This window comes from Nymphalis io, chromosome 20 (assembly GCF_905147045.1).
Source record: "Nymphalis io chromosome 20, ilAglIoxx1.1, whole genome shotgun sequence".
NCBI classification, from domain to species: domain Eukaryota; kingdom Metazoa; phylum Arthropoda; class Insecta; order Lepidoptera; family Nymphalidae; genus Nymphalis; species Nymphalis io.
Window position 1 is genome coordinate 3,312,715 of NC_065907.1, and position 27,241 is coordinate 3,339,955.

A 27,241-nucleotide genomic window follows, 5' to 3' on the forward strand; every position below is an offset into this window, starting at 1 on the left:
ATTTTCAGATATAATAAAGACTCTTGCAGAGCAATCCATTGTTGAGACTTGCCCAGGACTTTGTTTTCCGCCAACAATAAAGCACATGTGTCCATTAATAAATAACGATGCAGAATGCCCAATTGCTAAGGTTTGCTGCGTGTTTTCGTTGCGTATTGAATTAAATTGTAAGTAATTAAAAAATATATTTGGTAATGAAGTTTGTAAGCAAACCATATCGAATACATAATACTTCGGTAAAACTGTATAATTCTCCTCGAATTTTGTGTTATATATTGTAGGTGGTAGGGCTTGGTGCAAGCCCGAGCGGTAGAATATCTGATAAGTGGGTAGGTACCACCCACTTATCAGATATTCTACCGCTAGTAAACAGCAAAACTTAGTACTGTTGCGTTTAGTTTTGGAGGGTGAGTGAACCAGTGTAATTACAGGCACAAAGGACATAACTTCTTGGTTCCCAAGGTTGGTGGCGCATTGGGCCGTAGTGAATACTTACCATCAGGTGGCCTATTTGCCTGTCTGATTACCTATAACATAAAAAAAACTCAATATCCAATTATGTGTACTTAGGTATCTATGTACATAAAATAGTTATTTGTTGATACTCTTGGGTACAGCAAAATAAGGAAAGTTATAAATTCTGAGAGTAATGTTACTTTAAAGAATTTCTAAATATTAAATAAAATTAATAAACTGATATTCATTTTTATTCATTCATATATATCTTCATATATATTATTTTATAAATAAATAATGTTAAAAAAATCATTATGTTCGTTCTAAATCACGAGTTACCTAATATATAAAAAAAGATTTGAGACTAATTAATAAATAAGGCAATATTCATTAAATTTATTCATTATTATTTATTCAAAATTATTTTTAATGATTTTATGAAGTTCATCATGAATATTAAAATATTAAAATTATTAATTATTATTAAAATTATATATATATAATTTTGAATAAATAATAATATATATATATATATATATATGTATAATAATTTGTTAATTTATTTATTTAGGCATGCTTTTATTTTTAAAACGTAGTTTTATCATTATGTCCTTACCATCAAACGTGCATACATCAGCAATGACTAATAACATCTTATTTATGACGAGACATTCCTTCAACCTGTTAAATATGCACTTAAAAATTTAATTTAAAACAAATAAATCTTTTCAGTACTGAACGTTACTGAACCTACTCCTGTAACGGTCTCCCAGTTGGCCGCAAACATCCCAGAAGACCCAACTCTAAAAGATAAAGCAATATTTAATGGTAACTATTTAGTTACAGCAACACATTACATGAACTTACATTAAGTAATTTTAACAACAGTTCGTTGTAGCATTACCAACAAGATAAGAGAGAGAAGAAGAAGAAGCTTAATAATAATCAAGTTATTAATAAGCTTAGTTTCATATACGCTGGTAACGCTAGATTTAAAAGACACTCATAAAAGCTTATTCGAAAATGTGATTTCATTTCATTCAATATGTTTTTTTTTTCTGATCTATTGAATAATTTTTTTTTTAATTTTATTCTATTTACTTAACTTACAGAGCATGATAAAATAATAACAACAAATACACCTTTTACAACTTATGAATCGACTGAAGTGTTGGAATTGGAAAATGAAAAGAAGATAAACGAAGAGAAAAACAACGTACAAGGTCATTTTCAATTATATGGAGCATTATAATTACCTTGGTTCAACAAAATACTTACTAGCTGATTTATGTTTACCTATGTCCTAATCTAGGTCCCAGGCTATTTGTAATTCAAATTGCATGTTTAGTCTTTATAATTAAGGTTAATATGGTAACAATCAATGTTAATTACTTGAACACAAAACAATTATCGCAGTATTGAAACAACTGTTAACAGATAATACTAAAAAATATTGTTTTTTCTCAGATAATATTTCCTGTTCCGGTGTATGCATAGAGTCTCATCTCACTAAATATTGTGAGGCGTACCTCAATTCCACCGGCCTTTGTCGACCTGGCAAACTGTGTTGCGTCACTAAATCTTCGTATGTAGATAGCCTACCATCGAACCTCGTCGTGCCCCCTCAAACTATACGTACTACGGGACAGTCAATAACCACGGTAAGTTTATTAAAAGAAATAATAATATTAACATTTTTCTTATTTTACCCTGGTTTCCAGCATTCTTAACTTAACAAACCATATTTTCAGTCATCAACAACATCAAATCCTAAACGATTAAGTTCCGATCGAGAATGTACAGGGGAATGTTTAAACGGCTTATTTATGTTTTTCTGTGATGACGTTGATCGCGACGCCATTTGTCCCTTGAAGGCAACATGCTGCCTGAAGCGCAAGACCACGTCACAAGACAAGTCACCACGAGTTCTCTAATAACGACACCATAAATCATTTATTGTTATCAAGAATGAGTAGATAGGACATTTGATGCTAACGTAAGTGTTATATTTGTCTACTTGCTAAATTTTTTTGTATAAGGTAAATAAAAAAACATGCGCATTTACCATCAATCATTAACCTTCTTATTACGCTGTTATATTATGTAAACGATAACATCGCAAAGAAACCTGTGGGAAACTTTTACTAACATATTGTCACTTTATCGCAATCTAATCGAAGCGTAATCCTGCCGTTTATCAGTTAATATAAATGAGTAAAGTAAAGTAAAGTTAATTATCTATTCTTTAATTTTATTATCGACTATTGGTACAAAAGTTAACAATTAGTTTTGGTTTTGACCTAACGGTACATGTTATTTAAACGTAAAATAATTTTATTTAACACTTAATTTTTGCAGAGAATCTTCAACCAAATCACCACGACTGAAGACAGTTAAAATTCGAAAAATGCTTGAATTAAAAAAAAGTCTAACGTTTTTTGACTGGAAAACGGAAATTACGTTCCCTACCTTCCTGTTTCGCATTCAAAGTGTGCATATAGTCACACGAATTGCTGATAATTGTGTTAATATATAATGATATATCCACTGGGATTGCGGCTACAAAACAATTGTAAGATATTTTTGTATTAATATATAAACATGTAAATAAAATTGATATTTTGTACGTAATATTTGTTAAGTTTGTTACAATTAATGTTGTAATCGCATTATTATTAATCATATTATTAAAGTGTAAGCGTCAAATTTTTGTTAACAACGTCGAATATTTGAAATAGAATGTTTAGTAACCACTTTCTAGACTGAGTTATTGGCTTAACTAATTTACATCACATGACTGTGCGGCAAAAAAGGGTTCTATCTAGTTTTGGAAAAATAAAACCATCCAGGATATCCTTACTTTTAAAATACAGTGATTAATATAAATTCATTATTTTTCTTCACTTCTTTCCACACCGCTCTTTCTACCGTCGACAGAAGTAATAGACAACGGAGTTAACTTTTCTTGCATTTTACATTCATCGATTAGTCAATACTTCGCCGCCGTACACATATATATGAAGCTGATTTGAACTACTTATCTTTTTCAATATCTTTCAAAGGTTCAAAAAATTGAAACACTCATAGACTTATATCTTAACAACGTAACTCACAAAATATTCGTGTTTTATTTTATTATTTTAAATTAAATAAATAATTTTACAAATTTATAAAATTATTTTCAGTTGGAAAATTAAAATTTAACAAAAACATTATAATTTAAAACTCATTTTAATGACATAATGAACCCGACACTGTCAAGTACATATCATAAGTATTTACATTTAGATACCTTAGAAAATATATTTTGTCTATTATTCACTAGACGAAAATATTATTAAATAAAAAGCGCTAAAACACTTTTCACATCAACATTTTTACTAATAAAATATTTAAAAATGTGTAAAGCACCACAAACAAGCAATACTGCAATTCTATGTCACATTTGTTATCTACTGGATAAAATTTCATTAATATAAACGAGAAATAGGTGCGGGCCAAATACAATTGAACCTTCTAAATTCTATTGCTATAGTAGTAGTTTAAGTTTGTCATTTTAGTATATTTTACTCAACCTTATCCAAACCCTACACGTACTTTACTTATACCCTAACAAATTAAACGCAAAAAATATTCCGCGACGGCATATATACGCTTTGTTTTACATGAAATGTAAGTAAAATTTCACTACTGCGTACTGTAACACAGCTTATGCTTTTATAACTATATTAAATATATTTTTCAAAGAACGATAGAAAAAAAGCACTCAAGTATGAGTGACGATATTTAAGACAAAAACTTTACATAGTAGAAATGATAACATTTTTATTTTATATTTAATTCCTACAGGCTACAATATCCAATTTGCACCTTAAAATTTATGTTTGAATATATCACTTGGAATTAAAAATATTTTCTATCTTTAAATACAAATATACAATAATTTTCGGTTTTACATGTAATATGAGCTGCCTTGTGCTTTATTTATTTTAGCGTAATGTACATTGGCAGCACTGACTGTCATTTTTGGTTGACAGTGGACAGATTTTTGACAGTTTACGTGGAGATCTGTGAGTTGCGATTGACGATTAGTGATCATCTGTGGACTCTGTGGTTGTTCTTGTTGCTTTTACCGTTTCGGTTTCCGAGTTGTAATTTTTTACCAAAATTTCGTAATCTAAATAAAAACCCGAATTAAGGGGGTTGAGATGTTCACGTATAATTTTGCAATAATAATATGTCGAATTGGTATTGGCGGGTGATTGCCTTGAAAGCGGCTTTTGTGCTTACATGTTTTGTTAATTATATTCGGACTGATGATACTATTCAGAAGTTACCGTTTTGTAATCCTCACGCAGCTAAGGATACAGCTTTTAACGAGTAAGATATTAATATTTATTGATATAAATATTTTAAAAAACTTTCGTCACATGTTTTAATGACATAAACAAATAAAATATTTTTTATATTTTGTAAACAAATATGTTTGCTTCATTTACATATATTCGCCATACGCAAATTTTCCATAGACTGTAGCTCTAGATAGTTCTAGAATTAATGCGCTTAAAAACTGCTAATCCAATTAATCACGACCTTGCTAGTTTATCTCGAAAGTTAAAACCTACACAAATCTTGTGTCACAAAAAAGTCGGTTATGTAAACAAATATACCCATACTTTTAATACTTTCACCCTTTAAATTAATATATAAGTTTAATTTACAATCATTATTATAGAAGAACTGTTAAATCCAAAAATCAACAATTTATCTGATTTATTCACACGCATATTTTGTGATTATTTAAATTATGATATACTTCTGAATTCCTGTATTACAGTCATTCAATAAAGCAATTAATATTTTCAGCTTAATAATAGTCAGCACTTTGGATGGACGCCTTACAGCGTTTTCTTCAGATAATGGCATCAAAGCATGGTCTTTGGACACTCAGCCACTGTTATCTTCTAATTTACATCATGTTGAAGTGAGTAATGTTTTATTGGTTTCATGCCTGTAGCCTGGTTATAAATCAGATTTTTATGAAGGCAAGTCTGAATGTGTCATGACAATTTTATGCAAGGTTTTCTTTTTAAACACGCTAAATAAGCGATGCTCAACCTTTTCTTTATACAAAGTCATGTTAGTCATGGTGTCATGGGCCGCAAACAAAAAACTACTATTTATGGATTTATTGCATATATTTTAACATTTTTTTATCATTTTATAATGTTTAAAACACATTGCATTTTGTGTCCGTGGTCACAAGCAGTTGCATAATTCAAATGATTTAGGTGTTAAAAAAAACCTTTGAAATTTAAAATAGTTGATAATAAAGTAAAAGCAAGCGGGAAAACTAGAAAAGCCCAGCAGGCCGCAGGCTTAGTACTGCTGCTCTAAATAATTACTAGAATTCACAATATTTTCTTTTATAATTATATCTAGTGTTTTGTTATTTCCTTATTATTGTAAAGTATCAGAATATTGTACACTTTAGAAATATATAAATTCATGTTTTGAATAATTAATATTTGTTATGAACAATATCTGTTTTTGTTTTATTCCCTAAATTCATCTTTGTGCAATAATTTGAGGCTGTCAACTATTTTAGAGGAAAATAAAGTTTGAGAGAAGCATTTATGAGAAACATGTCAGATACTACTTTTTTCATCATTACATTTATTTTGACCATATGCACGGTTTTTAATTAATTAGCAGCGATAATGATACTATACTGCATTTCCCCAGATTTGAGCTGTCTCTTAATAAGCCGGAAATATAGACTTAGCTATGTTTTACAACTTAATGCCATAACTGATTATAGTTACTGTAAATCACAAACTTTTTGTTACATAACAAGCATTCATATTCAATATTTAACCCCCTTAGCAGATGACTTTTGAAAAATCTTTGGGCTGTGTGTTGTATGTTAATCAGTAATTTTAAAATGTTATTAAGCAGATTATAAAAACAGACAATAGTTCGCAGAATATTTATGTGATCTGATAATTTTTTCCGTAAAGTAAATACTTAAATTAGAGAAGTAAAAAAAACTAATAAAAAATCCATCTGTCGCAGCTCACCTCAGGCGGCAAATGGGTTCGGCTAGTTCCTTCCCTACGTGGGACTCTGTTCAGTATGAGCGGAGATGCCATAGAGCCTTTGCCATTTGATTCCGAGCAACTACTGTCATCATCATTCAAATACTCGGATGACCTGGTGATAGCTGGTAAGTTGGCTTTAGGCATTTTTGTATGAATTTAACTTTTCATCATCAAACGCTTGCCTTTATACCATTGATTTGAAGTTGGCACTATTTATTGTATGACATTCCAAGAATAATAATTTGACAGACTTTGGCTGGTTTAACCTTCGTTAGGAATGCTTTTGATACTGTATTGGTTTCCGTCACAAGTCGAGGATTGTAATGTTAAGTCACGATGCAGTTAGTTAATATAATTTTGTTAAATAAACACTATTTTAGTAAATAAGTCTATAATAAAATATTGTTACTGCTTCGAGATGAACTACCATAATAATTATTATTTTTAAATAGCTAGGCAGAGTGGCAAGTCCACCTGATGGTATGTAGAACTGGTGGTAGGGTTTTGTGCAAGCTCGTCTGGGTAGGTACCACCGTGAGATATTCTACCGCAATAAGCAATACTTGGTATTGTTGTATTTCCTATTACTGCCCATCGAAATTGGCACTGTAAGAAATATTAACCTTCTCTTACATTGCCAATGCACCAACGACCTTATGAACTAATATGTTATGTCCCTTGTGCCGGTAATTACACTGGCTCATTCATTCTTCAAACCGAAACACAATATTGGGTATTGCTGTTTGGGGGTAGAGTAAGTGTTGAATGAGTGGTTTGCACAAAGCCCTACAATTTAGTAAATTTTATTAAAATATTACGTTTTTTTAATATAATAAACTTACTATATAAATAATCTATAATTTTTATACTAAACTAGGTAATTGTTTTATATTAAAATTAACAATCAAAATAGGTAATTATTATGCGTCATATATTTACTTTGATATATCTTATCCATTAAACATACTCATAGATTAAATTATTGTACGTATATTTTAATTTACAATTGATATGCATACATTGCAATGTATTGCATTAATTGCGTTATCCATCACTTTATTTGGTATACTTATTAGGTCAGGGTATTTTCTTTTTCCGAACCATTAGCTTTGTGCAAGCCCGTCAGGGTATACCACCCACTCATCATAGTATATTCGAACGTCAAACAGCTAGCTAATACTTAGTATAGTTTGTTCCGGTTTGAAGGGTTAGTGAGCCAGTGTAACAGGCACAAGGGACATAACATTTCGGTTTCCAAGATTGCTGGCGCATTGAATTAATATTTCTAGCAGTGCCAATGTCTATGATCCAAGTCTACCTACCTATTTTATATAATAAAAATATACTGTCAATAAGTATGTGTGATGTTTGTACATTTAAAAAACGAATTTCAATTACATCTTAAGCGAAGCGTCGTGATACATAAAGATTCTGATATCGCTGGATAATATTAATTGTGATTCATTTAATTTTAATATATCTTTTATTTATACATAAGAAATGTTCTATAGCGAAAAGTTTGTGCAGTTTCTTTTATTATTTAGATATAATTATTTAATTTTTTATGAATATTTTGTTCAACACAGATAAAACATGTGTAAAACTAATTTTGGTGCAGTACAATTATATACATTATCTTATCTGTATTATAACTTATCAATTAAAAAATACAAACAAACATCGAGTGTAGTAGTTACTAATAATAAAAATAATTTTAATAGATTAATTTTATTATAAGGTTTATTGTTTTTATTTTTGTTTCGCACTCAAGTTTTTTCTCTTTAATGTTAATAATTATCTTTTAAACGACATATTACATTTTTTTATCGAAATTTCGAAATCTTTATTTCGACTGGCAATAAATAATTATGAATTTGTTATTGAAAATAATCTCATAAGTAAAGCCTGTGTTGCATAAAAATTAACATAAATTATTTTGGTTGTAGTTAGTCATACACATTTTTATATTTTTTATTTTACAAATAGTAACCATTAAGTTTGTTTGTTCTCTTATCAGTTCGCTGTATAATCTGCAACGAACCCGTGGTTATGCTTGAAGATTCAAAAAAACTTGTAAAAGTCTGTTTGAATTGAAATATTTTCGATTTTAAAAAAACAAGTTACATTTTTGACATAGTTTTTACGCACTTAAACTTAAACTCAGCGTCTCAAAAATGTCCGCATAAAATGAGCGCACAATACAAAATTGTGCGCTCATTTCAAATAGTCTCGCTTCGCCCGCGTCACTGCTCGAAGAGCGTGCCTCTTTAAAAATGTCGAAGTGTTCGTTGGTAAATTGTAACAATATTACAACAAGAACGTTAAAAAAATTATGGGATATCGTATTATCGGTAAGTAAAAGTGTTTATTGATTTGTTTTTGTTGTTTTTATGACTTAATATACAATGCAATGTGTGATTTTGATTTAATTTGTCTCAAAACTTCACTAATCGGACCAAGTATAATACGGCAAATTTCAATGACCGTATTGTAAGTGTAAGAACTATGCATAACAGCCTCCTTTAATTTAGTCGTACAATACAAATGACCCTGTTCTTAGTCAATATAGTCGATTTTTTTTATTATGCTTAATTTTTTAATTAATATAAGCTTTTTGTGTTAAAGTTTTTGACAAATATTTATACATTATATATTATAATATAGTTTTTAATTTAGAAATTTTAAAAATTAGTCGTATTATATAGTAAAAAGCTATTACTAAAGTTTATAGACGTTCGTTTACATTATATCGCAGAGAAAACAGCAGAAAACCTAAAATCGAATTCAAAAAGACGACTCTACAATAAACTAAATTTATTCCAAGTAAATTAATGTGTTTCCTGCTGTTGCCAACCAGTTTGCCATGACAGTTTAAAAAATAATTATATTTTTAAAGTTTTAACCGTGATCCGTGGTAGATACACCATGAAACTTGAAAAAATTGCAGTTTCCCGGACTAAAAATATTTACGCTGGGATAAAAGTATAATACGTGTTTAAATTTAATAAACTTAAAAACTAATTCAATATCGTATAAAAATAACCAGTAACCAGTAACATAATAATAAATAAATAACCTGTGAATGTCCCACTGCTGGGCTAAGGCCTCCTCTACCTTTTTGAGGAGAAGGTTAGGTATAAAAATAAATAGTATAAATAATATTCGTCTCCACTCCACATCTCTGTTGGTGACAGTTTCGAGTGTTACTTTTGTTAGTGACCGTGTATCTAGGGTTTTTTTATATATCAATGATTTTAAATTACATAATAATAATGTCCTCCAGACCGATTTCGGCCACGGCGGCCAACCTCAAGAGAGAGAGAGAATATTACAGTGCACAAGTGTGTGCATAAACACAGGTGCACTCTTTATTCCCTAACTCTCATAATCCGATGGGACGGAAATCCGACACGACCGGAAAGAGTTCCGGCGCAGGACCAACTGCTTTACTTGCTTTCCGAGGCACGAGAGTGTACACACTTCCAACTTCCAGACTCCGGGCTGCTACTGAGAATTTTCTGACAGAAAAACCCAGTAAATTTTTATTGGCCCGACCTGGGAATTGAACCCAGGACCTCCGGGTCTTCGGCCTTACATCGAGCCACTAGACCAACTAGGCAGTTATTATTATTTATTATTAAATTACATAAAGGGTAGTTGTTTAGGTAGCAGCGTCGTGCTGATGTTGAAAGGAATAGTTAATATTTTTGGTCCATATGCTTAAAAGTTATATGTAATGTATGTAAATTATATGTTGTTGTATTATATACTCGCAACTAACCTGAACGTTACGAAATACAATTTTAAATAATAGTCATTATGGTTAGGCTCATGGACCGGTTATTTTAAACAAAAATAAAATTATGATTTTTCTATTGCTCACTGTTAGGTGCCCGAGAGACCCTATGGGTGGGTTTGGACGCTCACACCGGCACCGTCATATACGAGTGTTCCTCCAGTGGGTGTAACAGTGAACAGCAAACGGCAACCGCTGGACGGGACATCATCGTGTTGAGGCGACACTCCAACACAGTGAGAGCGTTGGACCCGCGTTCCGGAACCGAGAAGTGAGTTATATAACTTCTTATTTCGATAACCACTATTTCGTAGCAATAGGGTTCATTTTGCATCGTTGTCTAATATTATAAATATAAATGCGTCTGATAACATGACAGATGTTTTCACAACTGAAAGGTTTTTGGTGACATTTGGTAAGTAGCAAGCTTGAACTCCAAATACGGTCAAAGACTAATTTTCCTCGCACCTGACCCTCACACGCGAAACGAGTCATCAAATAAAGAGTTAAGTAATCGAGGACTTAAGTGTACGTTACACCTTATTTAAGTCCTCGAGTGTGATTATTGAGTTTCAACAACAACAACAGAAGAAGACCGTAATGATGACATGATATATTACCTAAACTCTCCATTGCTCCAAAATTATACAGCATAAATGATGTTGAAATATTGTAACAAATATACACGGTTGTCCTATTTCATAACTCTCATAATCAATATTATTATTATCAATATTATATAATAACCGAGATGGCCCAGTGGTAAGAACGCGTAAATCTTAACCGATGATCGTAGGTTCAAACCCGGGCAAGCACCACCGAATTTTCATGTGCTTAATTTGTGATTATAATTCATCTCGTGCTTGACGGTGAAGGAAAACATCGTGAGGAAACCTGCATGTGTCTAATTTCACTGAAATTCTGCCACACGTGTATTCCACCAATCCACATTGGAGCAGCGTGGTGGAATAAGCTCCAAACCTTCTCCTCGAAAAAAAGGAGGCCCAGCAGTGGGACATTCACAGGCTGTTACTAAAAAAAAAATTAATATCATAATCTCAAGGGATGGCAATCAGACACGAATAGCTAGAAATTAGCCAAAGAACCAACGTCTCGATGTGACTCCCGAGGCACGGCACGAGATAAAAACTCAAGCTGCTTCTAAAAAATCTTGACAGGAAACCCGACAAAATCTCTCTAAATTAGGATCTTATGCAGTTCAATAAAGCTACATACCAAGCAAGCTAACTGTAAATGTGAAGATGCAATAATTTATTTTAACAACAAAATATCAATATTTATTTTTATTCTTGACACACCCATAAATCCTGTCAGATTGTTTAGGTACTGCTTATATATCGATAAACAAACATATATAAGAAAAACTCACACACACACATCAAACATAATAAAAAAAGTAAAACAAAATAATACACAGGTAAGCTCTCAATAAACAAAGAAAAACAAAGTGTATTTAATATTGTAAGTATATAATATTTAATAATAATAATTTATTATTAATATATAGATATTAAATTTATAATTTTTTTTTAAGAGCTTTCCTGTGTATTATTTTGTTTTTTTAAATATTTTCACGAGTGTTAGGCTACGATTAAGATTATACTCATACTATAAAGACTATTTATGTATACTATATCAAATAAGAGAGTGAACGGTGTTTTGTAGATGGAACTTCAGCGTGGCGGAGCACCAGCTGGCGCTGAGCCGGCGCGAGTGCGTGGGCGGCGCGGGCGCGGCGCGGCGCGCGCTGGCCGTGGGCGTGTCGCTGTCCGACGGGGAGGTGTGCGTGCGCGCCCGCGACTCGCACGCGCCGCTGTGGCAGCACAAGGTACCGCCTGGTACCGACTGGTACTGACTGATACTGACTGATACTGACAATCTATACTCATATCATAAACGCGAAAGTAACTCCTGTCTAACTCCTAAACCATAAGCACGCCCCCCCCCCCCGTCCAACACGCTGGGGAAAATTAGTTTTTATTAAAAACGACAATGACAACAAAAATTCTGATACATCGGTATTTAAAACTGATTTTTTTATATGTATTGTGCGCTATCAAATTATTCGTCCAATTTATTAGTGTGGAGGTGAAAGAAAGAAATTGCTTTAAATTTAAAATACATAACCATTTTACTGCCTCGTTGGTCTAGTGGCTAGATAAAAGGCCGCTGACCCGGAGGTCCTGGGTTCAATTCCCAGATCGGGTCAATAAAAAGTTATTGGGTTCTTCTGTCAGAAAATTCTCAGTAGCAACCCGGGGTCTGGCAGTTGGAAGTGTGGACACTCCCGTGCCTCGGAAAGCACGAAAAGCCGTTGTTCCTGCGCCTTAACTCTTTCCAGTTGTGTAGGATTACTGTCCCGGAAAAGATTAAATTCATTTTAAAATGTTTAGCTCGAAGCGCCCGTTGCCGGCATGTGGAGGCTCCAGGACGGTTCGCTTGAGAACATGGACGTTTTGTGGGAGGCCGCGCGAGCTTTGACCGACACGAATACACAAAATGCACCCTCGTTATATCTGGGAGTTCATAACACACAGGTAAAATATAACATTTTTAAAGTTACAAAGACACACGTTTACAAGTTATAAATATCACTTTTGAATAGTAGTATAGATTTTGATTTATAAATGACTGCCTTATTAGTCTAGTGAACTTTATGTACTTTCTGTGTTTTTAATCATTTACTGTATAATGGCGTATGTTACAACTCGTTGACGATAGATGGCGCTGATTTAATATGATACATTCCTGAATCGCGCTGTCTACATATTCTCTATGTATAGTATGGAAAAACAATCGAAAAGTGGTTAAAAGAATTATAGTCGTGTTCGCTTCTTTTGTAGAATGTGTCACGTAGTATAATTCATCAAATGCATCATATAACAGATAATAAAAAAATCATTAAATAATATATATTATACTATAGGTTGGCGGACGTGCATATGGGCCACCCGATGGTAAGTGGTCACCAATGCGCCACTAACCTTGGGAACTAAGATGTTATATCCCTTGTGTCTGTTATTACACTGGCTCACTCACGATTAAAACCGGAACACAACAATACCAAGTACTGTAGAAGTAGCTTTTTTGCGGTAGAATATCTGATGAGTGGGTGGTACCTACCCATAATAATAAACATTAAAAATATATATATATATTTCAGCTTTACATTCAAGAGAGTGTTTTGTACGCGCAAAAAATTGAAACATCCGTTTCAACTAAGCCGGTGCCGTGGAAGTTGAAACAGTCAATGCCTCTCATTGCTGATGGCAGCACCGCTCTGTCACAACCAGTCGAAGATCCCAGAACTCTAGCTGTGATTACTTTGCATGGAAATTCGGGCAAGACGGGTAAGTTGGGAAGTAGTTAATAGTAATAATGTCATCCAGACGGATTTCGGCCACGGCGGCCAATCTCAAGAGAGATTAGCCAACTGCGCAGGAGATATTATAGTGCACAAGTGTGTGTGCAAACACAGGTGCACTCTCTATTCCCTAACTCTCATAATCCGATGGGACGGCAATCCGACACGACCGGAAAGAGTTCAGGCGCAGGACCAACATCTTTACGTGCTTTCTGAGGCACGGGAGTGAACACACTTCCAACTTCCAGACTCCGGGCTGTTACTGAGAAATTTCTGACTGAAAAATCCAACAACTTTTTAGTGGCCCGACCTGGGAATTGAACCCAGGACCTCCGGGTCTGCGGCCTTACATCAAGCCACTAGACCAACGAGGCAGTCAAAGTAATAGTATTACGCTACTAAATGAGAAATTTAAATTTGACACCTAGCTTATGCTGAATTCGTTTTGTTGTACCTTATACTTGCTTATGCTATCACACATAGATATATAGATATCACGGTTATCATCGGACTTGAAATAATATTTTTTATTAAATACCTAAATATTTCTAAGGGATTACAGACATACATATATACATAAAATACGAGTTCTTAAATTTTTTTCTGGAGCGACCGATCGACGCGTGACGTCACATCGCCCAACGTCGCTCACTCGCCCATACAGTTTCGCCTAAATTTTCGCGTTATTCTTGATTTTATTTATATTTCGGTTTGTATAAAAAAATATAGCGTACTAATTTAACAAATAGAATAGCGCGTTGACTTCTAAAATGACACCTTTTGACCGCGATGACTTCTAAAATGACACCTTTTGACCGCGATGACTTCTAAAATGACACCTTTTGACCGCGATGACTTCTAAAATGACACCTTTTGACCGCGATGACTTCTAAAATGACACCTTTTGACCGCGATGACTTCTAAAATGACACCTTTTGACCGCGATGACTTCTAAAATGGTCATCCCCTCATTTTGAGAATACCGCCTCGCTACCAAATCCAGTATCAGGACGTTAGGTTCCGCGGTCTATTGGAAGGTGAAGCCAAATTAGCCTCTAAAAGCTTTGTATGCTCAACAAGGTAAGTCAGTACTTCACGTCAGCTTCTCGCCTAAAATTCTACAAGGCGAAAACTCAGCTCCACGTGGAGTACTGCTCTCATCTCTGGGCGGGAGAGATGTTATCACTCTGCATCTTCTATCGCATCGCATCTTTTACGGAAAATGCTCTGAGGAACTGTTTAGATTAATCCCATTCGCTGAATTTCACCACCGAACATCGTGTCTATATTCTAAATTCCATCCATACCATCTCGATGTCTGGAAATCCACTACTACAGCGCTATTTTAAAGCATTTCCTGCCATCTGCGGAACCATATTACCCGGTGACTTTTCCGAACCGTTATGACATAGAAACCTTCAAGAAAATCCCAAGCCTACTCATTCCTTTAAGGCCGACAACGCACCTGCAAGCACTCTGATGTTGCTGTTCTTGGACAGTGGTAATCACTTTCTATAAGGAAAGCCACCCGCTTGTTTGTCCCCTTTTACATAAAAAAGGTTTCTTCCAGTAACAGATTATTTCATTAAAAGGCTCCTCACATCGCTATGAGCGCTACCAATGACATAGTATGTTTACATCCTTCACATTCGAGATTGTTAATTTTATATGCACTTTCATTAGAGGAAAATTTACAATAATATGCCGTGGCTTTCTATCGTAACTATCGCACCCCGAACTGTGTACGTAAAATTAAAATGTAAGAAATGTATATTATATTCTAAATCGATATTATTTTCTATCGAAAGCGGAATTCACTAGTTAGTATCTAAATGAAGAATACGGGCTTATTGCCGATCACAGTTATGATCAACTGCATTAACAAAATATTAAAACAAACAATAATAATAAGCTCACTAATATATTTCGAGTGATTTGTGAAAGAATCCGCAATCATAAGATCGACTTTCGGTAGATTGTTTGTTAGTCTACGTGAAAATACTGCTCTTATTTTAGCATAAAATAATATATTAATAATTGTTCTATTATTATTATAAGTAAAAGAACGTATTTGAGGCGTCAAATCACAAAGAAGGGTGAAATAAATACAAAATTATCAACGCGCGTATCGCAAAACAGTCGCCCGCTATAACGAATCGGCGTTGTGACGTCACAGTCAAAACTCGGACGGAGCAAGAATTATACGAGAGCACCTAAATTGATTTGCTTATAAAAAAAAGTTTACATGAGATAATCATAATTTTTTCATATATAATCAATCAATCAATCAATCAACAGCCAATCGTTGTCCACTGCTGAACATAGGCCTCTCCCAAGGTGCGCCAAAGCTCCCTGTCCTCCGCCTTCCGCATCCAGTTGGTGCCCGCCACCTTCTTAAGGTCGTCGGTCCACCTGGCTGGAGGGCGCCCTACGCTGCGCTTGCCGATTCGCGGTCTCCACTCTAGGACTCGTCTGCTCCAACGGCCATCGGTCCTACGACATACGTGACCAGCCCACTGCCACTTCAGCCTGCTAATTTTGCAAGCTATGTCGGTGACTCCGGTTCTTTTCCGGATAATCTCATTTCTGATCTTATCCTTCAAAGATACTCCGAGCATAGCTCGCTCCATAGCACGCTGAGCGACTTTGAATTTGTGGACTAGTCCCGCAGTTAGTGTCCACGTTTCGGCACCGTATGTCATGGCAGGTAAGACGCATTGGTTGAAGACTTTCGTCTTCAAACATTGCGGTATAGACGACTTGAGGACTTGACGAAGGTTGCCAAATGCTGCCCATCCCAAGCGAATTCTTCGATCGGCTTCCTTCTCGAAGTTGTTCCTACCGATTTGTATAATCTGTCCTAGGTAGGTATATTCACTAACAACTTCGAGAGGTTTGCCCTCGACGTATATCGGTCCCGGCACGACATGCCTATTGAACATGACCTTGGTCTTGTCCAAGTTCATGCCGAGACCGACACACCGGGAAGACTCGCCTAGGCTACGCAGCATTTCGGTGAGTTGTTCCAGCGACTCTGCTATGATGACGATATCGTCGGCAAATCGAAGGTGTGAGATGTACTCGCCGTTTACATTGACTCCATACCTAGTCCAATCCAGCGTTTTGAAAACGTCTTCCAACGCGTTGGTGAACAGTTTCGGGGATATTACATCCCCCTGTCTCACCCCTCTGCGCAATTGGATCGCCTTCGTCTTACAGTCCTGGATGTGGACAGTCATTGTAGCGGCGTTGTACAGACATCTCAGTACCTCGATATATCTCCAATCGATATGACATCTCTGCAATGAGTCGAGCACTGCCCAGGTTTCGATGGAGTCGAAGGCTTTCTCGTAGTCCACAAATGCCATACACAGCGGCTGATTGTACTCTTCGGTCTTCTGCACAATCTGCCGAACAGTATGGATGTGGTCCACGGTGCTGTAGCCTGATCGAAAGCCGGCTTGCTCTGGGGGCTGGAACTCGTCAAGTCGTCTGGCGAGACGGTTCGTGACGACTCTTGAGAACAGCTTATACACGTGACTCAGGAGGGAGATTGGTCTGTAGTTTTTCAAGAGGGTTTTATCACCTTTCTTGAAAAACAGTACCACCTCACTCCCGCTCCACGTTTCCGGGGTCTTGCCATGTTGGATGACGGAATTAAAGAGGCTTGCTAGCTCTTTCAGGACCGGAGTCCCGCCTGCCTTAAGCAACTCTGTTGTGATTCCGTCATCTCCCGGAGATTTGTTGTTTTTAAGCTGTTCTAGAGCCGCCCTAATCTCTCCTTGGTCAACGACCGGGAGCTCCTCGGAGTAATGGCGCATAAGAGGGGCGCGCTGGTCATCAATACTGATTCCCATGGGTTTATCCGATCTTGAAGAGAACAACTGCCCATAAAACCTCTCTACTTCTCCGATAATCTCAGGCCTAGAGGTAACGACCCCACCATTTTCAGTTTTAAGTTTTGTCAGACGCGGCCTCCCAAACTTGCGAGCGAACACTTTCGATCCCCGATTTTGCTCAATCGCAGCCTTGATGGCACGGGTATTGGAGCGTCGGAGATCGCGTCGCGTCAGCGTTTTTATTGTTCGGTTTAAGGCCTTATCTGACAAAAACGATGGTAGTTCTCGTCGTTTTCTCATGAGCTCGAGTGTCTCAGCAGAGAGTTTTGGTGCGTTGTCTCTTCTCTGTGGCGGAAAACACTTGCGGGATGTGTTTTGCAGTATTTTGACCAGCGTGTCGGTTCTCTCATCAATGCTGCTTATGGTTTCCAACGCGGTGAATTGATTTTGAAGTTCCATTTGGAACTTTTCGGAGCCTTGAGCAGCTTGGAGCATGGTAGGTCGGAGAGTAGACCTCATCATTCTCGATCTTTCGGCTTTTAAGTTGATATTTAGAGTGCCTCGAACCAAGCGGTGATCACTTCCGGTATTAAACCTGTTGATCACTGAAACATCTCTAAATATGTGCCTTTTATTCGAGATGATAAAGTCTATCTCGTTCCTTGTCACGTTATCGGGGCTTCGCCAGGTCCACCTCCTCTGAGGCTTCTTTTGAAAGAAAGAATTCATCAAAAAAAGCCCCTGCGCTTCGAGGAAGTTTACCAACATTTGCCCCCTGTGATTTCTGCAGCCCAAGCCGTAAGGTCCGACTTTCGATTCACCGCTATCTTGTACTCCCACTTTAGCATTAAAGTCTCCCATAACAACATTGTAGTGGGCCCTCGAGGTGTCGTTGAGGGCCTTTGCGATGTCCTCGTACATCGCTTCGACCACATCATCAGAGTATGTCGAAGTTGGCGCATATACCTGTACAACCTTCAGGGAGTACCTGTCGGAAAGTTTTAGGACAAGGTACGCTACCCGGTTCGACACACTACTGATTTCCACAATGCTGCTAATGAGATCCTTTTTGACTAGAAAACCGACACCACCCTGGGAGAGGTTATCACCTTCGCGGAAGTAGAGTAAGTTACCGGACTCTAGAGTTATCGTGTCCTCCCCCTGTCTTCGGACTTCAGATAACCCCAGTATATGCCAGTTTATATGACTTAACTCTACTTCTAATTCGGCGAGGTGATGGTCCAGCCTCATCGAGCGTCCATTATACGTTGCCATTTTCAGTCGTTTTATACGGTAGCCTGCCGTGAACCGGTGATTCTTAGCACCCCCTGCCCTGCCGATACCGCGACCGCTACCTTGGTCGGGCCTAGCGGGCTTGCCGGTAACTGGGGGCCTTTTTTTGGGCGCATCTGCCATTTAGGGAGGTGGTTTGCCCATACTCGCCGCGCTGGGCAGGCGTGTTGGCGAGCGCAGTAGGGGGTAAGATGTTTATGGGAGGGGGGACGCTGCTGCCCATCCCCCGTTTTCCCCGTCCCTCAGTCGCCTCTTACGACACCCACGGGATGAGATTGGGGGAGTACTATTCTAAGCCGGTACTCCACGGCTATATATTATATATATTATATATTATATATAATATATATATATATAATATACTATATATTATATATACGGCTGTATTATATATTCATATATAATACAGTACAAATTTTATAATCGTGTAAAGATTATTATAGTACAAAAAAAAAAAAATTTACATCTACCTAATTGGTTTCGGTAGAATATGTGGATAAGAGATTATTTGTTATACACATCCTGAAATACGCGTTCGAAAACACCCGGTGGGGGTGAACCGATTCATCAATAAAAACATTACAAAGGAGGCGTCAGACAAACGGTCAGCTGTAGAAAATACTATAACAATATTATATTCATTCAGAAAACCCCTATTTAATAATGTTGTAATTTTTGATACACATTAACTGTTTGAATGTTCGTTATCAAAATATTTATAATAATATTTTTTTACAGAAAACCACGGCTTCTTCCTCTACCTCCAGGACACATGCGATCAGGCCGTCCAAGTAAACGAAGACTCCATAGAGGGACCGGAGATAGTTCTACCCAACAATAGTGATGACCAGCCCAACCACCACCACGTGCACGTTCACGTCTACTCTCTATGGTTCTGGTGGAAGGAGGTTCTATTGATAGCGATAAGTTCCGCCCTACTCATGAACCTAATGATCTGGCCGAGATTTTTCGCCCCGAAACTCAGGCCTCCGACACCGTTACCGATGAACCAGGAATATATAGTCGTGGAACGTCACTACGAGAGACCGCCATCGAATAATAATACTGAGTATTCGGGGAGATATGAAAACGATTTCACCCCTCTGCAGTGTCTCGGTAAGGGTGGCTTCGGTGTCGTTTTCGAGGCGAGGAACAACATCGATCATTGCTCGTATGCTGTGAAGAGAATCACTTTGCCGAAACGGTTTGTTGTCTTTATTGAATCATAGCTATTTAACTGCCTTTTTTATTACATGACTCATACAAAAATATCAAAGCTCATTAATATAAAACCTAATATTATTATAGTTTACCTTTTAGATTTAACTATACAGTTTGAGTACACCACTTCGTTTCACCACTGAATTTTCATGTGTTTAATTTTGATCATAATTCGTCTCGTGTTATACGGTGAAGGAAAACATCGGGAGGAAACCTGCACGTGTCTGATTTCACCGAAATTCTGCCACACGTGCATTCCACCCGCACTGGAGCAGCGTTGTGGAATAAGCTCCAATCCTTCTCAAAAAGGGAGAGGAGGCCCTCAGCCCAGCAGAGGGACATTCACAGGCCGCTACTGCTCACTACCTTAAGTTTGTTAATATATTTCGTCCAACCTGTCTATACGCTTGTGCGTGGCTGCGCGTGCAGCGAGTCGCGGCGCGAGCGCGTGCTGCGCGAGGTGCGCGCGCTGGCCAAGCTGGAGCACGAGCACATCGTGCGGTACTTCAACGCCTGGCTCGAGGAGCCGCCCGCGCGCTGGCAGGAGCAGCGCGACGCCTACTGGATGAGGCGAGTCTGCGCTGCCGACTGCGGCGCTGGCCGTCCGTCGACGAGAGCCAGGCGCACGTCGATATGCATAATATTATATAAACATAAAATTAGTGAATTCACATTCATACCTACACCTCCGGGTGAATCGAAAATCGAATTTTCGTCATTTTTTCGATCTCATGAATTATAGTAAAAAATTGATCCACTGCTATTCTATATTGTTACATACTAGTTGTACCATTACGTCTAATTTTGATTTTTAATAAATATAAAAAGTATACTGTGTGTGTGTGTGTGTGTGTGTGTGTGTGTTAACTATACTGTGTGTATCACTTCAAACATTAGAACACACCAATATACAAAGTATTATTGTTTGGTCGTATAATAAATGGGGAGGTGGTGACCCACTTAGATGGGTCTAAACAGATTTCCATCAGTAATAAAGTGGGTAACTTGCTTACTAAAACTTTTGTTTTGTGTTATAGGGAACTGGGTGGGATGTCAGTAGCGATGTCTGAAGACTACACCTCACCCACGCCCCTGTCCCCCGCGCCCGAGAAGTCCCCCGCAAAGCGAGAAAGTGTCATGTTGAACTTGCAAAAGTCCATCGATGATTGTGTTGACGCACTCGACTACGAGAAAAAGCTCTCCGAACCCAGAAGACATAGGTAAGAGCTCTTATTGAGATACTTTTTTTTATTATGTACTTTATAGTTATTTCACTGGTGGTAGGGCTTTGTGCAAGCTCGTCTGGGTAGATACCACCCACTCATCAGATATTCTACCGCAAAACAGCAGTACTTGGCGCACTGATGTATGATTTCTTACAATGCCAATGTCTATGGGCGTTGGTGACCACTTACCATCAGGTGGCCCATATACTCGTTCGCCTTCCTATTCTATATATATATAGCTACTTATTGCCTGCAGCTTCGCTCGCGTGATAGGCAGAAGGTAAAAAGAGGTGAGAAAGTATTAGATACCCTATGTTTTTTCTTAGAGTTCAACCTTGCTCCATACTAAATTTAATCAAAATCAGTCAAGTGATTCAGCCGTGTAAGACAGTACAGCGTAACAGATAAACAGAGCTATTTCGCATTAATAATATTAGTATATAAAATATATAGTTCTCGTCAAATAACTTTGTGTAATATTCCGGTGGCCTAGTGCTAAAAGGGCCAAAGTATATATTTAAGTAAAATGTAAACCATGTTTTGCCAATTTACCAATTCATTGTGGTATGTAGCGAATAATGCCTACCCAACATTAAGATCCGGTATTATCTTCAAGTTAAATTCTACTGACACAAAAAGCCATTAAATCTTAATATATGTACTAGGGATAAATATAAGTTTCCAGGCTAGCTCGCAAATATATTTATGTATGTCGTTGAAAAATGTGTAGCCAAAAATAAATAAATCTAATATTAATAATGTTACTTATTTGGCATTTGTATTTAAAATTCATATATTTACTGTTTTTATTTTTAAAATATTTGAAAGTTACTAAACTTGGTAGTGCCTGTTCTCTCATGAAATGAGAATTGACTTGCAGTAATTAATTTTTTAAGATCGTTAAGTTGCAACGATTCGTTCAGCATCATCTTCGACGAAAACGCCTCCAAGGACCCGCACTTGACCACCGAGACCCCTAAGCTCAGTGACGTCACACCCAGCACCCTCTCCAAGCACAACGGCAGTGGGGACAACGATGACTCCTTCATTGTGTTCGCGAATACAGCCGACCCCTCCACAGGACTCTCGGAGGCTAGAAAGGAAGTATCTAACAAGGTACTTGAGAAGATTAAGGAATGCGACACGTTTCAAGATAGCCAAAGTTATAATAAGAAAAAAAAGGTAAGTTCAAATGTATAAACAGTCCACATACATTAAACATATTTAAGATTCATTTTTTTTAATAAATTAAGAAATATTAATAAGAAATATATATAACTATAGTTATATATATTTTATTACATATATGTATCCCCAATTTATAACTTACACACAAGTTCATATTTAGTCAATTCGGATACGTCTGATACACATTCAAGCGAAGAAAATGATTAAAAATAAGAATATTTTTATTATTCTTCTAAAAATATGAAACTTTGTATATTGTTTATACCTATGTTATACATAGGTATATATATTATTATGTATATATAGATATATACATAAATTAATTGCCGTGGAGTACCGGCTTAGAATAGTACTCCCCAATCTCATCCCGTGGGTGTCGTAAGAGGCGACTGGGGGACGAGGAAAAGGGGGGATGGGCAGCAGCGCCCCCCCATAAACATTTTACCCCTCCACTGCGTTTGCCAACACACCTGCCCAACGTGGCGAGACCATACTCGCCCATGAAAATCCTCGTCAATGGTAGATACATAAATAAAAATTTGTCATTTGTTCATTAAACAAATATGAACTTATTTCAACTTCATTTAGTACTTTCCTTCAACGTGACATTAGGATATCATATGTATTTTATATTATATATATAGTCAGAGATTTTCACTTATGGCCTTACAGTACAGTACCAGCCTGTTAATGTCCCACTGCTGGGCTAAGACCTCCTCTCCCTTTTGAGAAGAAGGTTTGGGAGCTTATTCCACCACGCTGCTCCAATGCGGGTTGGTGGAATACACATGTGACATAATTTCCATGAAATTCGACACATGCAGGTTTCCTCACGATGTCTTTATTTTTTGAATTAAGCACTTGAAAATTCAGTGGTGCTTGCCCAGGTTTGAACCCACGATCATCGGTTAAAATTCACCACTAACCACTAGGCCATCTTGTCATCTACATGGCTTTACTTATAAATATTGTTGTGCGGATGATTGACGACGATGTCTTTATCTTTCGAATGTCAAAACAATAATGACATAAAGAGGGAAATCAATGTCTTACTAAACAGTCGCTAGGCAACGTTTATAAGTAAGGTCGTTCAATTTGTATATGAATAAAATTACTAAGTATACTATTAGTATTTGCTTACTTGCTATGGGCTTAATGCGTCATCAAGGCATAATCAGCTTGCATTGCTATAAAGTTTTAGCATTTGATAATAAACAAATGTCCATTTCAGAAGAGTCACACCCGACACTGGTCGCTGGATATGTGCGTTCGTACACCAGACGAAAGCACAGCTGGCGACTCCAAGATGTACCTCTACATACAGATGCAGCTGTGCAGGAGGGATAGCCTGCACGACTGGTTGAGGAACAACCGCACCTGGGAATCTAGGAGGGACCAGGTAAAAGACAATTTTTTTTTTAATTGCATTGTGGTTTATATAATACCAATATGTATAGGAGAGTTGAGTCTTTAAACAGTATTAGACACGTACCTTATACAATGCCATGCTGAAACCAATAACAATAAAGTGGCCTATTTACTTATATATATACTACATAATAATCGATATGATCTAAATATATGGATAATCACACAAGACGATATTCAGTACACTATGTAAATATCGTAAAAAGTATACATATATCGTAAAAAGTATTGAGCCGAATACTATTGGGCGTAAGGCTAAATGCTATTAGACTATTCATATTCAAACTTAGATAGTCAGAATATCGCCTGGTGTACCGTAACAGCCTGTGAATGTCCCACTGCTGGGCTAAAGGCCTCCTCTCCCTTTTTTTGAGGAGAAGGTTTGGAGCTTATTCCACCACGCTGCCCCAGTGCGGGTTGGTGGAATATACATGTGGCAGAATTTCAGTGAAATTAGACACATGCAGGTTTCCTCACGATGTTTTCCTTCACCGTAAAGCACGAGATGAATTATAATCACAAATTAAGCACATGAAAATTCAGTGGTGCTTGCCCGGGTTTGAACCCACAATTGTCGGTTAAAATTCACGCGTTCTTACCACTAGGCCATCCCGGCTTTTCGCCTGGTGTAATATACTTATAAATCGTAACGACGGTGCAACGTCAGACATTATATCGTCCCAGGTGAAGACGCTGTTCAGTCAGATAGTGTCAGCGGTGGAGTACGTGCACCTGGCTGGACTGATCCACCGTGACCTGAAGCCCAGTAACATTTTCTTCGCACCGGACGGGAAGGTGAAGGTTGGGGACTTCGGGCTCGTGACCGCCATGTCGGACAACTCGAGCGACGGGCCCGCCGAGCAGCTCGACGTGCACGCTCGCCACACGCACAGGGTCGGTCAGTATCTCACGACTGATTGACGCTCATGCATATATAGTACAAATAAAAGACGACGAGCCGGTTGGCGTGGTTGGTAGATACTTGCCTTTCACGCCGAAGGTTGTGGGTTCGATTCCCACCCAGGACAGACATTTGTGTGTATGAACATGTCTGTTTGTCCTGAGTCTGGGTGTAATTATCTATAAAATATAAGTATGTATTTATAAAATAAAAGTAGTATATGTAGTATATCAGTTGTCTGGTTTCCATAGCACAAGCTCTGCTTAGTTTGGGATCAGATGGCCGTGTGTGAATCATGTCCCAAGACATTATTATTATTAAAAGAATATATTTTTATTAGTGGTAGGGTTTTATGGAGCCAACCAGATATTAATATAGTCAATCACAATCGCAGAACGATTATAAGGAACAAACGAACTTTAATTATTATAATATATTTGAAATTTATATTACTAGTATTTTAAATACATATATTTATTTAAGCAATACGCAAAAAAATACGATTGTATTCATTTTTAATGTATCACAGTAACAGCCTGTGAATGTCCCACTGCTGGGCTAAGGCCTCCTCTCCCTTTTTGAGGAGAAGTTATGGAGCTTATTTTTAATGTATATCTTATTGTTATTAAAAGTCAGTCATTAAATAATATAAAATAAAAGTGAAATAAAATTAATATGTTTCAAATTTTATGGTAACAAAAAATAATATTTCTCTCCTCAGGGACACATTTATACATGTCTCCGGAACAATTACTTGGTCAACCGTACAGCTACAAGGTGGATATATACTCGCTAGGACTGGTTCTGTTCGAGTTGTTACATCCATTTGGTACGGAGTCAGAGAGGGTTGCTTGCCTCATGCGAGCCAGGAATGGACACTATCCACATAACTTCCAGCAAAATTATCCTAATGAGGTAGTTTTTTAAATAATTCACTAATTTCTAACATAATGTATATCGATAATACAAAACATATTGAGTTTAATTTTAAGCTATTCAAAGAGTTTGTAGTAAGTGGTGTGACATCATTAGTGAAAGTACTGGTAGGTGGATTTTGCACATATTTTAATATGGTTTAAATGATGAGTGAGCTAGTGTAGTAATGACTTTCCAAAAGTTGGGTACACATATCACATAAGCCTGCGTTCACAGTGTATGTCAAAAAATAATATTTAAAAATGTTAAAAAATAGAGGTAAAAAAGTTATGGTCGAATAGAAAAGAGTGGCAAATGCAAATTAAAATAAATAATAGTTATCGCGTTTCTCTCTAATTTACAAAATAATGTCTGAACTGTCCATATAATTTTCAGTTCATAATAAATCTAATGGAGATAGACTATAAACTCAACAATATATTATTAAACAACTCATATAAAGTTACTAAAAAATGTATTGTTGTGTTATTTTTATGGACTAAAAAATTTAATCAAATGTTGTAAAGCACAAGTTATAAGTGAATTAATTTATCTATGAAAACAATTTCCAGACGGAGGTGCTCAAGCTGATGCTGTCGGCCGAGCCCAAGCTGCGGCCCACGGCCAGCGGGGTGCGGGCGCGCGCGCCGCTGTACCAACACACCGACCAGCGCTGGCACTTCACGCTGCCCACCCTCGTCGCCTGTTGACTGCTGGACTCACCTCTATCTAAATCACTACACTTTTTTGTACTAAGTGTAAAAAATATATTACATATTATATTTGGGTTTTAACCGGGATCATACTTTTTTATTATTTTTCTCAATGTTTAGACAGTCGCTCCCGTTGTGGTCACGGGTTAGCTCAGTGAGTGAGGTTAAAATACCGAATATAATGTTAGTGAATTTAAAAGTGTACAATTTATAAAAGACATTAAAATAATCTCAGTTTGTATAAAATATCAATATGATAAAAGTTCTTTTACGTTTGAACTTTGATTTTTCTTTTTTTAATTGATTTATGAATTTTCATGTGCATCTATAAAAACATGCTTTAACCATAATAAAGTGAAATTTATTAATGGTTATTAAAATAAACACATTTTTTTTATGACAGACAATATGAATTACTGACGCAGTACTAATAACAATTTTTTTTATGAATATAATAATAATTAATTTTGATGCACTAATCAAAAACCGTTAACTTAAGTATCATACATTGTTTATGATGTTAATTATGTTGTTTTTACTATGAAAGAGACGTAATAACTATTGAATATTGCCGATGGCTGAGATTTTATTTTTCTCATACCAAAACAATCTACACTCATCACATCATTAGCTATTTAATGTTCAAATCATTGTTTAATATTAATTTCATTATATATAAAGTGCCTTCGCGATGCCGCTTAAATCATCTGTCAAAGATGCAGAGGCCTATATGATATATACACCCATTCCATATTAAAAGTTTTTTTCTAATGTTAGAT

The 27,241-nt window shown here is 36.6% G+C and overlaps 1 protein-coding gene across 3 annotated transcripts; it reads left to right on the forward strand.

Annotated features, from left to right (window-relative positions):
- Positions 1–4,530: 4,530 nt before the first annotated feature.
- On the forward strand, positions 4,531–26,549 carry LOC126776474 (eukaryotic translation initiation factor 2-alpha kinase 3-like). Of its 3 annotated transcripts, none has more exons than XM_050499017.1 (15): positions 4,531–4,836; positions 5,323–5,440; positions 6,532–6,682; positions 10,447–10,624; positions 12,040–12,202; positions 12,768–12,911; positions 13,538–13,724; positions 19,609–20,074; positions 20,521–20,661; positions 21,129–21,311; positions 22,214–22,499; positions 23,737–23,904; positions 24,618–24,831; positions 25,556–25,749; positions 26,322–26,549. In XM_050499017.1, exons 1-15 carry the CDS (start codon positions 4,694–4,696, stop codon positions 26,457–26,459), a joined length of 2,874 nt encoding a protein of 957 aa, XP_050354974.1. In that variant the 5' UTR covers positions 4,531–4,693; the 3' UTR covers positions 26,460–26,549. The 3 variants fall into 3 exon arrangements, with proteins under 3 accessions (XP_050354974.1, XP_050354975.1, XP_050354976.1); XM_050499018.1 differs by having other exon boundaries at positions 23,740–23,904; XM_050499019.1 differs by lacking the exon at positions 20,521–20,661.
- The last annotated feature ends 692 nt before the right edge of the window (positions 26,550–27,241 follow it).

Excerpts from the sequence above, each read along its gene's own strand:
- LOC126776474 (XM_050499017.1), top strand. The coding sequence starts at position 4,694 with ATGTCGAATTGGTATTGGCGGGTGATTGCCTTGAAAGCGGCTTTTGTG. Across the intron at positions 13,725-19,608 it reads TGGAAATTCGGGCAAGACGG|AAAACCACGGCTTCTTCCTC; the intron begins GTAAGTTGGGAA and ends ATTTTTTTACAG. Across the intron at positions 23,905-24,617 it reads GGGAATCTAGGAGGGACCAG|GTGAAGACGCTGTTCAGTCA; the intron begins GTAAAAGACAAT and ends ATATCGTCCCAG.